Here is a 13,746-nt window from a genome sequence, read left to right as displayed (position 1 = left end):
TCGTCCCATTTTTAAAACCTGAAGAAATCTGGGGAAGGTAAATAGGAAGGGTGGGCGAAAGCAAAGGATGACTGACCCCCAGCCTTCATTGCAGTTCTTGGCTGAAGGGTCATGAAACGGAGATCAGCACCGCCGGTAGGAACTGTAGGGTCCAAGTGCTGTAGTCTTTACCTTTACCTTACACAAAGATCATGCAAAATACACATTGGTTGAGTGGAGGGGGGGGGGGGCTAGTTGACTATAAATTTATACCATACAAAAATTACGCACGAACTCTCAATCTAGATTCCAAGGGGGGGGGGAGGCTCTAACTTAAAAATCCGTTTGTATAAAAATTTAATGCTATTATGCAATTTGCCACATTTCGGAAAGGGGTTGCTCACGCTTCGGACCCGGTAGGAACTGTAAAGCCTAATTTCGTATTCTTTACCTTATCTTCTATACCTTGTATGATTGTGTAACTTCCCACTTTACATTTCACGAAATGAAATTTAATTTTCACTGTCCTTGGCACTTTAACGACTAGAAACGCCAATTAGATTGAAACATATAAAACCTGGGTTTAGGATATTAAACGAATTATGGCAACCTTGGGCTAAGTCCGAACTATGGCTTCTTCGTCTATCGTAGAAAAAATGGTTGTTGAATCCTTGTAAACAACTAATCACTGTTGCTTGAACAATTGGTTGCTTAATCATTAATCATTCGGATCTCATCCAAAAATCTTGTTGCATTGAACATGATTTTAATTTATTAAGCAATCTCTCATAAGGAGCATATTCTTTGTGAATATCGAATATCTGATAATGTTCGTTTTCATCTCTTTTTTAGAATGTTGACGGTGATGGCGGCTTCATGCAAGCAGAATTAGCGCTAGTCAAAAAAGAATATGGTAAGTTTCATTTTTTTTTCGCAGAATTAATATTTTGAACAATTGGACAGAAAAAGCCTTCGCTTTCTAAAACAAAGTAAAAAAAAATGCGTGCTGTACATCAAGCCACTCTGCTATCAAGGCCGTCTCCAGGGGGGTGGGTTTGAGCCCCTCCTGCAGCAATTTTGTCAGACTCGTAAAAGAATAATAAAGTTTTTTTGTAAGCCCTTGTAAAATTTTTGTACCCCCCCCCCTCCACCCCTAAGTTTCATTTTTTTCGCAGTATTAAGATTTGTCTGACCATACTGGAAGACCGAATCGTCTTTTCAAGTCTCGTCTTAACTTCATAAAACTCCAAAAAAATTTCAGGAAGCTTGCAAACGCGATGGGCTCAGTAATTCAAAAGACTTTATGTGACATTTTTTGGTCAAGGGGTTCTTGAACCACCCTAATTAAACAAAATAGGCTTGATCGACTAGTCCATCCCATCTATATTGTATTTAGGTCGGTTGAAGTCTGCCGAAGAGGGGTTGAATTTCTTTCTTGAAAGTGGAAACAGCTGGAATTTGGAGTTTTGACATCGAATTCTGTTCTTATCTTGATGACTAAATGTAAAAAGAAAAGCTTTGTACAAACAACTGTTCGCAATAAATCCAAGGGGTATTTTTTTTAGTTTTTTCGCACTCCCATAAAATTTGTATCATAGAGACGAGCATACCGCCTTTCGAACTACTATAGCTGATTTGTAGATCATGTTTTTTGTGTGGTTATACAAGCCCCCCCCCCCCCGATATTCTAGGAGAAGAAACAGCCTTTCGACGCATTGTAAACTTTCTTTGTTCACTTCTCTGTGAATTGTCTATTTCTCTGTACAGTGAGACTTCTTCTCTTTAGGGCCTTATGGTAGCGTTGGCCTATTATCTGGGTTCTACCGGTGGAGGATGTCTAGAACCTCTAACCATCACATAGTCTGTGTTTAGAGTATAAAACGTTTATTTATACATATAATACAGTGAAGGTACATATGGCGAGGAACATTTTTCTATTATATCTTTGAACGGTCTAATTTATTGTTCACAAACAAGAAAAAAATTGAGACATACAAAAAGAAGAAGAAAAGATTATGGAATAGCGCGCGAGTGTTCAAGAAGACAACAGTAAAATATTAGTACAAGCGGCACTGCTGTATCCAGGATTTTAATTTTGTTGGGGGAGGGGTTGCAAGTAAAATTTTGGGCGGGGGGAGGTAGAGAAAAAGGTAAGTGATTGTCAATGTTTCTGTGTCCAAAAATGTGTCGAGTCGGACAAAAATTAAGGATAGGGATCTAACCAACTACCCCCTCCCCCGTGGACACGGTCATGCCCCTTTTTAAGGGGGAATCGGAAGGAAATCAGACTTAAAAGGGGAAAGGTAGGGGAAGTTGGAATGGTAATTGAATAATGGTAACCAGTGTTTAAAATCGAGTTTAATCATTGAATTGTTCGTGTTACTATAACAAATACTACTGCGTATTGCTTCTTCGCTGTACACTTTAGCCAATTTAGGTCGATGTACTGGCAGCACACATTTCGTTAAATCAGTTAAGCTGAAAAAAAAAACAGACGTTGTTTTACGATTTGACAGTTTGAAATAAGGCTAGTTTTAAATTTTTGCATTTTTCACAGTTTTATAATAAAATCCAATTTTTGGTTTTTTTCCATGTGATGTAATAAATTTGTATATCTCACGGTCTCATTAGAGATTCAGATTTCACATATTTCTCTATTTTTCAATCTTATAACAACCTTAAGCCTGATCTTTTCGTATGCTTGTTACAAGCAAGTACGTGGATTTTTTTTCGGGTAGGGGGATGAAAATATTATTTGATAATTTGAATGGGAAGTACCCGTAAATTTGGAAGATTTAGAATTCCCCCCCCCCCCCCCATTACTCATGTCCCTAGCTCGTCTCTTTATAACGAATCGTTATTTTATTTTATGTAGTAATATTATATTTGACTAAATGGACATATGCTTTTTTCTTAGTAGGTTCATTCACAAAGAGATATAGCTAATGCAGAGGTTTAGGGCGTTTTCCAAAACTCAGTTATCATTAAGATAATTAGTTATTTGTCATTTCTTCTTTTTTGTTCCAAGGCAACGGATAACACAGAAAGCAGTTTGTAGGGCTGCAAGTTCAAGTCGGGCCAAACATCACTATATTATTGATAAAAATAGTTTCTTAATATAATTATTATTAATGAAGTAATAATAAAACAATAATAATAATAAAATAAAACCTTTCCTCCGAGAGAGGGTATGTTTGCCAAAATATTCTGTAACTTAAAGATTGGGAGTTCTTTTTTTTTGGTCCAATTTTTCTTAAGTATTACCAAATTTTCTTACTTTTTTGTTATATTGTGCCCTTTCAAAAACTGGGTTTATTACACATAATTATAAGCAATTTGCAGTGCTTCAAGTTCAGGTCGGGCTACTGAGTTAGTTTTTTTTACGCGTCTTGTATATTTTAGAGGTTGAATTTGTTGTTATCTGTCGTTCTAGACTGAAGATGATAGCAAACAATTAATAATATTTGAGTCCTGGAAGTCAGCCGTAGTTGGCGGTGAGATTTAGCTCACTTTCAACCCATTTATAATGTGATTAATTTGATTGGATAGTTGAAACAGAAAATATTCACCTTGTGCTTAAACTTCTATATTTTTTATTCGTGTGTTGGCTAAGGATTGACAAATGAATATAAAAAAAAAATATCTAAAAAAAATACAAAAAAAATTCCAACTTTGTTATTTTTAATGGCTCAAAATTTCACACACAAGTGAGATTTCAAAGAGGCGAGACTATTGGCTTCCCTCTTTGGGATAGGATTAATGTATTATGTAATTGGGTTACGAAAATGTATCAAACAGTTCGTGGTAACGAACTGTAAGTAAGGAGCGACCCGGCTCAATGGTAACCAAAACTCTAAAAAACGGAATTTTGATACCAATAAATACATCAAAAGAATCAGATTTTAATTCTGATTTCAAATATATAAGTTTCATCGACTTTAATCTTACCCATCAAAAGTTACGCCCCTGAGAAAATTTGGCTGATTTTTGAAAAAAGGGGGAAAGACCCCCTAAAAGTTATAGAACCTTAATGAAAATCACACCATCATATTCAGCGTATCAGAGAACCCTACTGTAGAGGTTTCAAGCTCCTATCTACAAAAATGTGGAATTTTCCATTTTTTGCCAGAAGAAAGATCACGGATGCGTGTTTATTTATTTTTTTTTTCTTTTCCCCAGGGGTGACCGTATCGACCCAGTGGTCCTAGAATATCATGGGAGGGCTCATTGGAACGGAAATTAAAAGTTCTAGTGCCATTTTTAAGTGACCAAAAAATGGAGGGCAACTAGGCCCCCTCCAACGCTCAGTTTTTCCCCAAAGTCACCCGATCAAAATTTTGAGATAGCCATTTTGTTCAGCATGGTCGAAAATGTTATAAATATGTCTTTTAGGATGACTTAATCCCTCGAAGCCCCCAGGAGGAGGGCTGAAAGTTATGAACTTTACCCGATGTTCACATAAAGTATTGGTTATTGGGACCCGGCTCAATGGTAACAGACACCTAAGAAATCGGTATTTTTATACAAAAAGATGCATCAAAAGAATTGAATTTTACTGTTGATTTGAAATATACAAGTTTAATCCTACCCATCAAGTTCAATTCTACCCATCAAAAGTTACGTGCCTGAGAAAATTTGGCTGAGTTTTGAAAAAAGGGGGAAAGACCCTCTAAAAGCTATATAACCTTAATGAAAATCACACCATCATATTCCGCGTATCAGAGAACCCTACTGTAGAGGTTTCAAGCTCTTATTTACAAAAATGTGGAATTTTGCATTTTTTGCCAGAAGAAAGATCACGGGTGCGTGTTTATTTTTTTTTTTTCCAGGGGTGATCGTATCGACCCAGTGGTCCTAGAATATCGTGGGAGGGCTCATTGGAATGGAAATTAAAAGTTCTAGTGCCCTTTTTAAGTGACCAAAAAAATGGAGTGTAACTAGGCCCCTTCCCACGCTCATTTATTTCCCATAGTCACCTGATCAAAATTTTGAGATAGCCATTTTGTTCAGCATGTTCAAAAATATTATAAGTATGTCTTTTAGGATGACTTAATCCCCCAAAGTTCCCGAGAGGAGGGCTGAAAGTTATGAACTTTACCCAATGTTAACATATAGTATTGGTTATTGGGAAGTATACAGTACAGACGTTTTCAGGGGAGATTTTTCCTGGGAGGGGGGGGGTCGGGGGTTCTGTAGGAGGAGCTTTCCATGAAGGAAGTTTTCATGGGGGAAGGGACATTGCTATGAAGGGGACGCCGGACTTCCCAGTATTATTTAAAAAAAGATCAGAAATTAAATATAAAAAAAACAAGTTTTTCAACTGCAACAGCAGCAACATCAAAACTTTAAACGAACAGAAAATATTACATATATGATTGGGTTCACCCCTAGTCAATACCTCACTCTTTAAGCCAGAGATTTTTTAGTACTTTCATAAGTGCTATTTATTCTAATTAACGGCCTTTGTAATTAAGCAGTCATTTTTAGAGAATTGGAACGAAATTCGAACTTTCGCTTAAAGAGCAAGGTATTGACTAGGGGGCAAACCCCCTAATATACGTATTAAAAATATATGAATATAGAAGTTCGTTACTTAAGTTAATTCGTAAGTTACGTATATTTATTACTAATAAAAACGTTCGTAAATAAAATGAAACAAGTTTCGAGAAAGCCATTTAACCAAATAAAAGTAAATTAATATGAAAATTTTGTTTTAATTATTCATGTACTGTGAGCCAAGATCAAAACCTGTATTTATTCAAAAACGTTCAAAAATTAAATAAAATAAAACAAGTTCTTTTAACTGAAAGTAAGGAGCGACATTAAAACTTAAAACGAACAGAAATTATTCCGTGTATGAAAGGGGCTTTCCCCTCCTCAACGCCTTGCTCTTTACGCTAAAGTTTGACTTTCTCACGACTCTATTTTTTTCAAAAAATAAAAACTTTAGCGTAAAGAGTGAGGTGTTGAGGAGGGGACAGCCCCTTTCATATACGGAATAATTTCTGTTCGTTTTAAGTTTTAATGTCGCTCCTTAGGCCTACTTTCAGTTAAAAAAACTTGTTTTTTATTTATTTAATCACAGTTAGAAACAAATGAAATTAAACCACACTTCTTTTTATTACAGAATCGTAGGAAAGTAATCTATTATTTTTTCTTGGGCCTGACGTTAGCCAAATCTTGGTGCTAGCTACGCCTTACGTAAATCCCATTGTGAATGAGGCTAAACCACCGACAAACAGAGGGACTACTTGTAAAAAAAACCTTTTGATGAATAAACTTTTCTCTTGCTGGCTCTTCATTTCGCACAGAAGAACCAATAAGGTGGAATCTAACTTTTCTCTCATTTTTGTGGCTTATGGCTTACAATGTCACACAGAAAAACCAATGAAATTATTGAAATATGGGGCTATTTTCACCTCCAGAAATTGCAGATCTTCTTAAGAAATAATGTAATTGGATTACAGAATGCGTCACAGTCGCAAACCATTAGAATTAATGAACATTTTTGGTTTGGAATTATAGGAAAGTAATATCTCTACTACTCTCTGACTAAAAGAGGTCCGACATTTAGCCAATTGTCATTATTTTCTTTCAGTCATATTATCGGGAATTTCTCCGCAATTTGTCTTCCTTAAAAGGGAACTGAAATACTTTGTACTAATTCTTAATAGGATAGCAAATTACCAACATGGAATGGAGACCAGCAGTTGGTCTCAAATTCTTGCTTTGTTTTTCAGGCGTGTGAAATTACCTTAATAATCTACAGTAAAGAAATTATTTATTATTCAAAGGCTTTGCTGGTGTTCTTATAGATCATATTTTGCTCTTTTTTATTTAAGATATCCCGTTGTTTCTGTTTGGGAGATAGGTGGCATGTCTTGAATCCTAATTGGGTTACACAGGTTGAATTGTTTCGAGAAATTCGTTAATTCCTTTTATTCGGATTTCATTGTTTATATTAATTTACATAACGGTTACAAAAAAATAAATTATGCAATTACCTCCGTAACATTTAAAAATTTTACTGTATAAGGATGCTCATTGAATATGTAGTTGATCCTTTTAGAAGCTAATTGGATCAAGTCCACTTCGTACTTTTTGAGGTTTTAGTGTCGAGGCACTTGATTCAATAATCAATATCGCTTGATTCAAAACCGCAACTTGAAACGCCACGCGGATCGCCACGCTTGGAACTCGGGTTATGCGCCACCTGGTTTATGGAATTTCTGAAAGTGGGCACCCCCTCGGCAGGTGCCAAATAAAAAAAAAGTGCGAAAATAAATTGGGGTGAAAAATTGGCAAGAATTAGCTCGAAACATATTGCACCAAACAGATGAAGAAGGTGCAGCTTTCTGTTGAAGGTTTAGTTGAATTTGGAAACAACTATGTTTAATTTTTAGGAACAAAAGCATTGTCAAGCGTATGTAATCAGTTTTACTTTTTTTCACGGTTTAACGTAGCAGCCTTAAGGAATATGCGGTACTACCCTAAAACTTGTTAATTTTGAAACAACCGAAAGAAAAATCTTTTTAAAAATCCTGGCTTTTAGGTATGAATAGACTGAAGATAGGTCCAGGGGGCAAACAAAGTTTTTAATTTTGATGTCCTTGGTGCTTCAAGAATTCACATTTGAGCTTAAAATCGACACTGATTTTATTTCGTAAAAAATGTTTAAGATCAATTAAAAAGAAAAAGAAATTAAATGGCAATTGGCCTTTTCCAAAAACCAACCTTTTTCAATAGTCATTCCATCCCGTGAAGTATTTTTTTAGCTGGTAATTTTGCCAAAAGGGGATACTAGAGCCATAGACGATAATGGCTAAGTTTTTCAGCATCAGAAAAGGATCTTGCAAGACCATCCAGGAGGCAACTAAAAAGAAGAACGATACAGTCGGAGATAATCTGTTCTTGAAGCCTACTTTTTCAATCCTACAAATTTTTTTTTTGTTCAGTGCTAATTGAAATATTGCAAGCCCTGCCTCTTAAAAACTCACTTACTTAACTTACTTAAAGCTCTTGCTCGGCAGCGTCGCCAGCGTAGAGGGAACCAGTCGTCAGCGCCGTCAGTCTTCTCCAGAGTGGTCGGTTCAGGGCGACCAAGGTCGATACGGGGTTTGAGATGATATATCCGAGGCTGAATTTCTTGTTCCATTCGTAGCAATAGAAGTTTCAGGAGGAGGGTTCCAATAGAAGTTTCAAAACTCAGTAAAATATAAATTACTTTAGGCCTACTGAACGGGCCCAAAGCTTCAAAATAAGGTAAAAACTTTGTAGTGTGAAAAAAAACACACTTCAAATTGAGAATAACTTTTTTTTAACACAGAACCATTTGCTTCTTATAGGAAGTTATGGATTCAATAAAACTTGGAACGAGAGCAGCTTAGTTTTTTTCGATTTTTCTTTATTTAAAGAAAAGTTTAGGGATTGGTAGGGTTCTGCCATTCATGAAGCCATGTCCTGGAACCCTCATGAAATTTTGATAAAATTTACAAACAATACAGATTTTTTTTTGGGGGGGGGGCTTGAGTCACTCCCTTAAAATTTTCCTAGGCACATTTTTCATACGGTACTTTACCTCCTTCATATTTATTACCATTTCGTAGATAATTTCGGAGACCACACTGCCTTTCCATGACGATAAAATAAAAGTTCAAAATAGGGATAAAATCCTTTTTAATAGACAGTGTATAGAAATTCACAAAAAATACCAGATATTTCGAACACATATACAGTGACCGTCATCAGTAGTAAAACTCGGTAAAAAATTACGGTCACTTTATATGTGACCGAAATATCTGGTATTTTTTGTGAATTTCTATGCACTATCTATTAAGAAGAATTTTATCCCTGTTTTGAACTTTTATTTTATCCTTATTACCATTTCAACGCCTCTTAAGAGGTAAGCACTTACCAGAATGATGCTTCAACTTTTGGTAAGTCAGTAATAACCAAGTAAGAGCCAATCAGAGTTGTCTTGTTGAAAACTCAACATTGGTTAAGTCTAAATTTGAGCATGGTTTTTTCCTCCTCTAAGGTATTAAGAGGTATTATTCCCTTAAAAGCCTTCTATGAGAGAATTCTAGTACGTTATTGCATGTTCTTCTTATTTTGTCCTATTTTGTTACCTTTATGAGGTAAGTACCTACCAGAGTGGTAATTCAACCTTTGTTAAGTCAGAATTGAGGAGGTAAGTGCCAGTCAGAGTTGTCGCAGTGAAAATTCAATTTCTGGCAAGTACAAATTTTAGTACAGTTTTGTATCTCTTTTGTTTAGGTATTTAAATAGTAGCAAAGAATACTTAGGAAGTAAGACCTTAACAATGAAAAAAAAATAATCATTTGCTGTATGTCAGCCAGATTATTCCCAGCAATCAACACTATGATGAGCACCAACTGGTGAATTTTACCAGTTTAGGCCTATTATCATTTGCCGCACAGATTTAAAACTTAAAAATCATGTGCCACATTTTAACGAAGTTATGTTTTCAGAAGCCAACAACAATCATGATGAACACCAACTGGTGGCTAAAGACATGATGGCACCTATTATAGTCTCACCAACAGATGTCTTCTGCAGCGTTCCAGGTCGTCTTTCTTTATTGTCTTCCACATCTAAATACAAGGTCACTGTTGGTGAAGTTCAGAGGAGGCTGTCTCCTCCTGAGTGCCTCAATGCCTCTCTTTTGGGTGGTGTCTTAAGAAGGTCAGTCTTGTATTCATTTTTATTACTCCATATCACTGTCAGATGATTTTAAGGTGATTTGAAAATTATCAACACCAGAAAAAACGACCCTGCCAAAAAAACCGTAGGAACAATACTCCTATGAATTGAAAAAAAACAAAAAAAAACTGATATTTCATTCCATTGGGGCAAATATTAGGACAGGGCAGCAGATTTTTTAGCTTCCAAACTTTTTGAAATTTGTTGATACTAATTAAGGGTAAACCGATATTGGTTTTCAGTGATGTCGCATTATTCAATTTCCGAAAACAGTTTTTATTTTCAAAGAAATACAGAAACTTCTAATTATCTTGAGATTCAAATAAGATATAGATTTTGGAATCGACCAGTCGACGCGAGTGTATCTTGTTTGATTTGATAATTATAAATAAGCCTTCGAAAAAATGTGTTACATAAAACTGATCCGGAAATCTAGTGGATTTCGGAAAAGACGAAATTTTATTTCTTAGTCACCGAAATGCCATGAAGATTTTTTTTAAAGTGTAGTAACCCAAATCCTATATTGAATAGGGCTCGAAAACATTTTTTTTCAAAAATGAACTTATTAGATACTAAGGATTCCTTGGAGAATGGGACTATCCTTTTGCTCCACTTTGTTTTGGTGCTCTACGTTTTTGCTCCACTAAACCTTGGAAATTTTGCATTTTCAATGTCGATGTAAATATTTTTGGTTTTTCTGTTTTAATGGCAATAACTGTCTCCATTAAGTCAAGTTTTAACTGTTGTGTGCTTATTTATTGCAAAAAAACATAGTCCATCATTACAAACATACCCTGTAATTTAGCCCAATCTTATAAATTAAAAAATACAAAGCTTGACTTTTCCATTTCGCTAAGCGTAGCATGCCAAATAATAATACAAGAATTTAATTTTATTGATGGACATACCCAGTAACTTCAATGAATATCCCATATTGGTAGATCTATGTCGTCTATTTTATCTTCAATAGTTAATTCTGCATTTGATAGCATGTTCTAGGAATCCATAGCAAATTGAAATTAACCATGGCAGAATTGGTAATAAGTCATTTATTTCCTTTTTTGAGACTACCAATTTCGCCATAAGTTCCAGTAGCAGTAATTACTACCCTACTGAAGTTATTCCTCTTTTTATTGTACCACTTGAATAGGTTTTTTACAACCTAAAGACCAGCCTATCTTGTATAATTTAAAACTTTTATTAACATAAATACATTTATTTATTGTTTAAGAAAGTAAGTATTGGTTCATGTCTTTCCCTTCAATGATGGCGGGTAGAGGTAGTTATTCTACTATCCTTAACGTAGAAGACGCATCTCAAGTTTGTTCATATTTTTAGATTTTTGCGTGTTATGTATATTGATAAGCTAGTGTGCATTATGCCATATTAGAAAGGTGCAAGGCCGTATCCCGGGGGGGGGGGTTACCCGGTTTGAACCCCCCCCCCTTCCCCCGAAAAGTTGGTTTGACTCGTAAAAACGTAACAAAAATGGACATAAACAAATTTTGTATGCGTTTTTTGAAGTTCTTTGTGTAATCTCCCCCTAAAAAAAAAAAATTAGTAACCCCCCCCCCCGAACAAAAATCCTGGATGCGCTTCTGGAAAGGTGTTAGAAAATATATTTTATCCGTACCAGAGAATGCATATACCGCGTCAGAAAAGTATTCTGCAGTAGATAAAGTGACATTGATATTTATAGTACAGTGCTTAGCATGAAAGATGTAGTGCTATGTATACAGGAACATATTTTGGAGGGGGGAAATATTGCGGGAGGGGGTAAAATAATCTAAAGAAAGGCAAACTACATGGAAAACACTAACAAATTATAATTTGAATTGCAAAAATGTTTAGATTTTGGAAGTGGAGACGGGCCTGAAGGCTTCCATTCTGCCTACGTGTCCCAATACGTAGCTCATTTATTTCGTTTTTTTGTAGTAGAACTCAGTTAGAAATGACCTAAAGTTTCTATAGCAGAACCCAGTTAGAAATGACCTGTAGCAGAACTAAGTATATTTCTGAGGTGCAAGCTAGTTTAAAGTGGGTTTGGAATAACAATGAAACATAAGAAGTAAAACCAAGTATGCATAAAAAATATTGACCCACTCACTAATTGTTACCGAAATTATAAATCTCGCGTAATTTTGTGCTTTTGCCCCCCTCCCAAGTAGGAAAGTGTATGTCATATAGGTGACAAAAGTTTTTAAAGATGGGAGGTCCACTCTTAGAACGGTGGCAATTTTATGCTTAAGAACACATGCTTATGTAAAGTCCTTTTGATTTTATTGTAGTGGAGGCTGGGGCTCAGGACAGGACCACTACCTATGTAATTGAGTATTGATGCTACTATTACTGACTCATTGCAGTGCCAGGCCCCTTGCGCCTGTGTTAACGCAACTGTGCACTCGTCTTGTGGGGAGTGAAGAGCTTCGTTCTTCACTCCCCACATGAAGGCGATCCTTCCCTAAATCTTTTCTTGTGGCTTCTTCCGACCCGTGCGTGGATGTCCTGCATTACGTTTAGCCTCATCTGGATTGCCAAATGGGCTATTTTTCATCCTCCACCCAAAAATAATTTTCTTTTTTAATTCTGTTTTGAAAGGAAAGTAGAAAATTAAAAAATGTTTACACATTCTAAGAATTTAACTAATTTTTTTATGTTTAGTGGACGCTTCGACTGCTTGGTAACTCAAAATACTTTAGGTCACGATTTATGTGAATGGGGCATTTATGCCCAAACCTATTTAACAGAATACGAAAAGCTGCATTCCTATGACTTTTTTGGGCCTCTAGAGTATAGACAATTAGGAGTTCCTAAGTTTCGTTCACCATGTGTAACTTTGGGAGTCCATCTTTTCCTTCGAAAGACGTCGTTTTTGATTCTTATCTTCTACATCTTTTTTACATCTACTATTTTTCATTTCGATCTTTTGAAATGAAAATATGTTTTCATTTCGATCTGACATTGTCAAGGGTTTTCAGGTTTTATTTCGAAATTTTAATAATTTGTCTCGTAAGAAGCTTACTAATAAGAATAACTGAATTAATAATTACCCTTTCTGAATCAGCTTCAAGTGGCAAGTTTTCCTCACAACGGTTTTTTTTTCAAAACGCGTTTCAAAATTCCGGTTACTATAGGCCGATGTTCGCTCTTTCCTATGTCGCAGCCATTGCTGCAGCCATGATAGAACCCTTTTTTTACGCCTTTTTTTATGTAAAGTGCAGGAACAGTTTAACTTGAACTTTTAACATAATCTTTTTGTCATTCCTTAAAGGCTAGATATAAAAAACTTACAAGTTTTTGTAAGTAAACACTGAAATAAAAACATATACAAGCAACTAGTCGTCAATAATAAAAAAAAATTGTAATATTTTTCAGTTTTTTCACTCCTCTAAAATTTATAATGAGTAACAAATCGCCTTTTGAATTATTACAGCCGACTGTTTAAACTGGCTGAGCTTTTATTTGAAAAATCTTAGGGGATAAGGGGACGTGACCTTGCTCACGGGTCATTGCATTATGCTGTCATTGTTTCCGTAATCCGTTACAAATCAATTTTACTATGCCCGCCTTCATTTACTCCGTTGGTTTCTTCTACCCTGTCAGTTAGTTAAAGTTGTAGTAATAATCATTAATGGTAAGTTAAAATATGATTGAACAGGTGGTTATTCTGGATAAGCCATTATAAAAGGCGTGAAAAATGGAATTTAGTTGAAAATAGCTTTTAAAAACGGCTAAATGCTTATTAAGATCGACTATAATAAGATTCCAGGGGTTTTCTCGCACGAGCAAATTTAATTCAACCCTTTTTCGCTTTTCTGCTGAATTAAGGAGTTATCAGACGATTAGTTTAGTGATTTATATCGAGGGCTGTTGGCTGTGTTTTCTATATGGTATTTAGAGTGATGGACAAATACCAGACAAATTAAATGTGAAAAATAAATACTTGGAATTGTTTATTGGAATTGATTGGTCGCTTAAATTCCGAAAAAAAAAATTCCATTGATTTTCCTCTATCTTTTATAACAATCATAAAGTCTTTATATC

The 13,746-nt window shown here is 35.4% G+C and overlaps 1 protein-coding gene across 5 annotated transcripts in view; it reads left to right on the top strand.

Moving 5' to 3' along the window:
• The window catches only part of TfAP-2 (transcription factor AP-2), a 193,631-nt gene that overhangs the window by 135,694 nt on the left and 44,191 nt on the right, over positions 1-13,746 (top strand). For all 5 annotated transcript variants that reach the window (XM_089097490.1, XM_089097488.1, XM_089097486.1 and 2 more), the window contains 2 exons: positions 832-892; positions 9,471-9,684. In XM_089097490.1, coding sequence (XP_088953616.1) covers positions 832-892; positions 9,471-9,684 — 275 coding nt within the window. The remainder of the gene's footprint in view (positions 1-831; positions 893-9,470; positions 9,685-13,746) is intronic.

The sequence above is a fragment of the Artemia sp. Qi Xiang Cuo genome, chromosome 12, assembly GCF_049724085.1.
Source record: "Artemia sp. Qi Xiang Cuo chromosome 12, ASM4972408v1, whole genome shotgun sequence".
In the NCBI taxonomy this organism is placed as follows: Eukaryota; Metazoa; Arthropoda; class Branchiopoda; order Anostraca; family Artemiidae; genus Artemia; species Artemia sp. Qi Xiang Cuo.
Note: the sequence above shows the minus strand (reverse complement) of the source record. Positions and strands in the feature narration are given on the sequence as shown.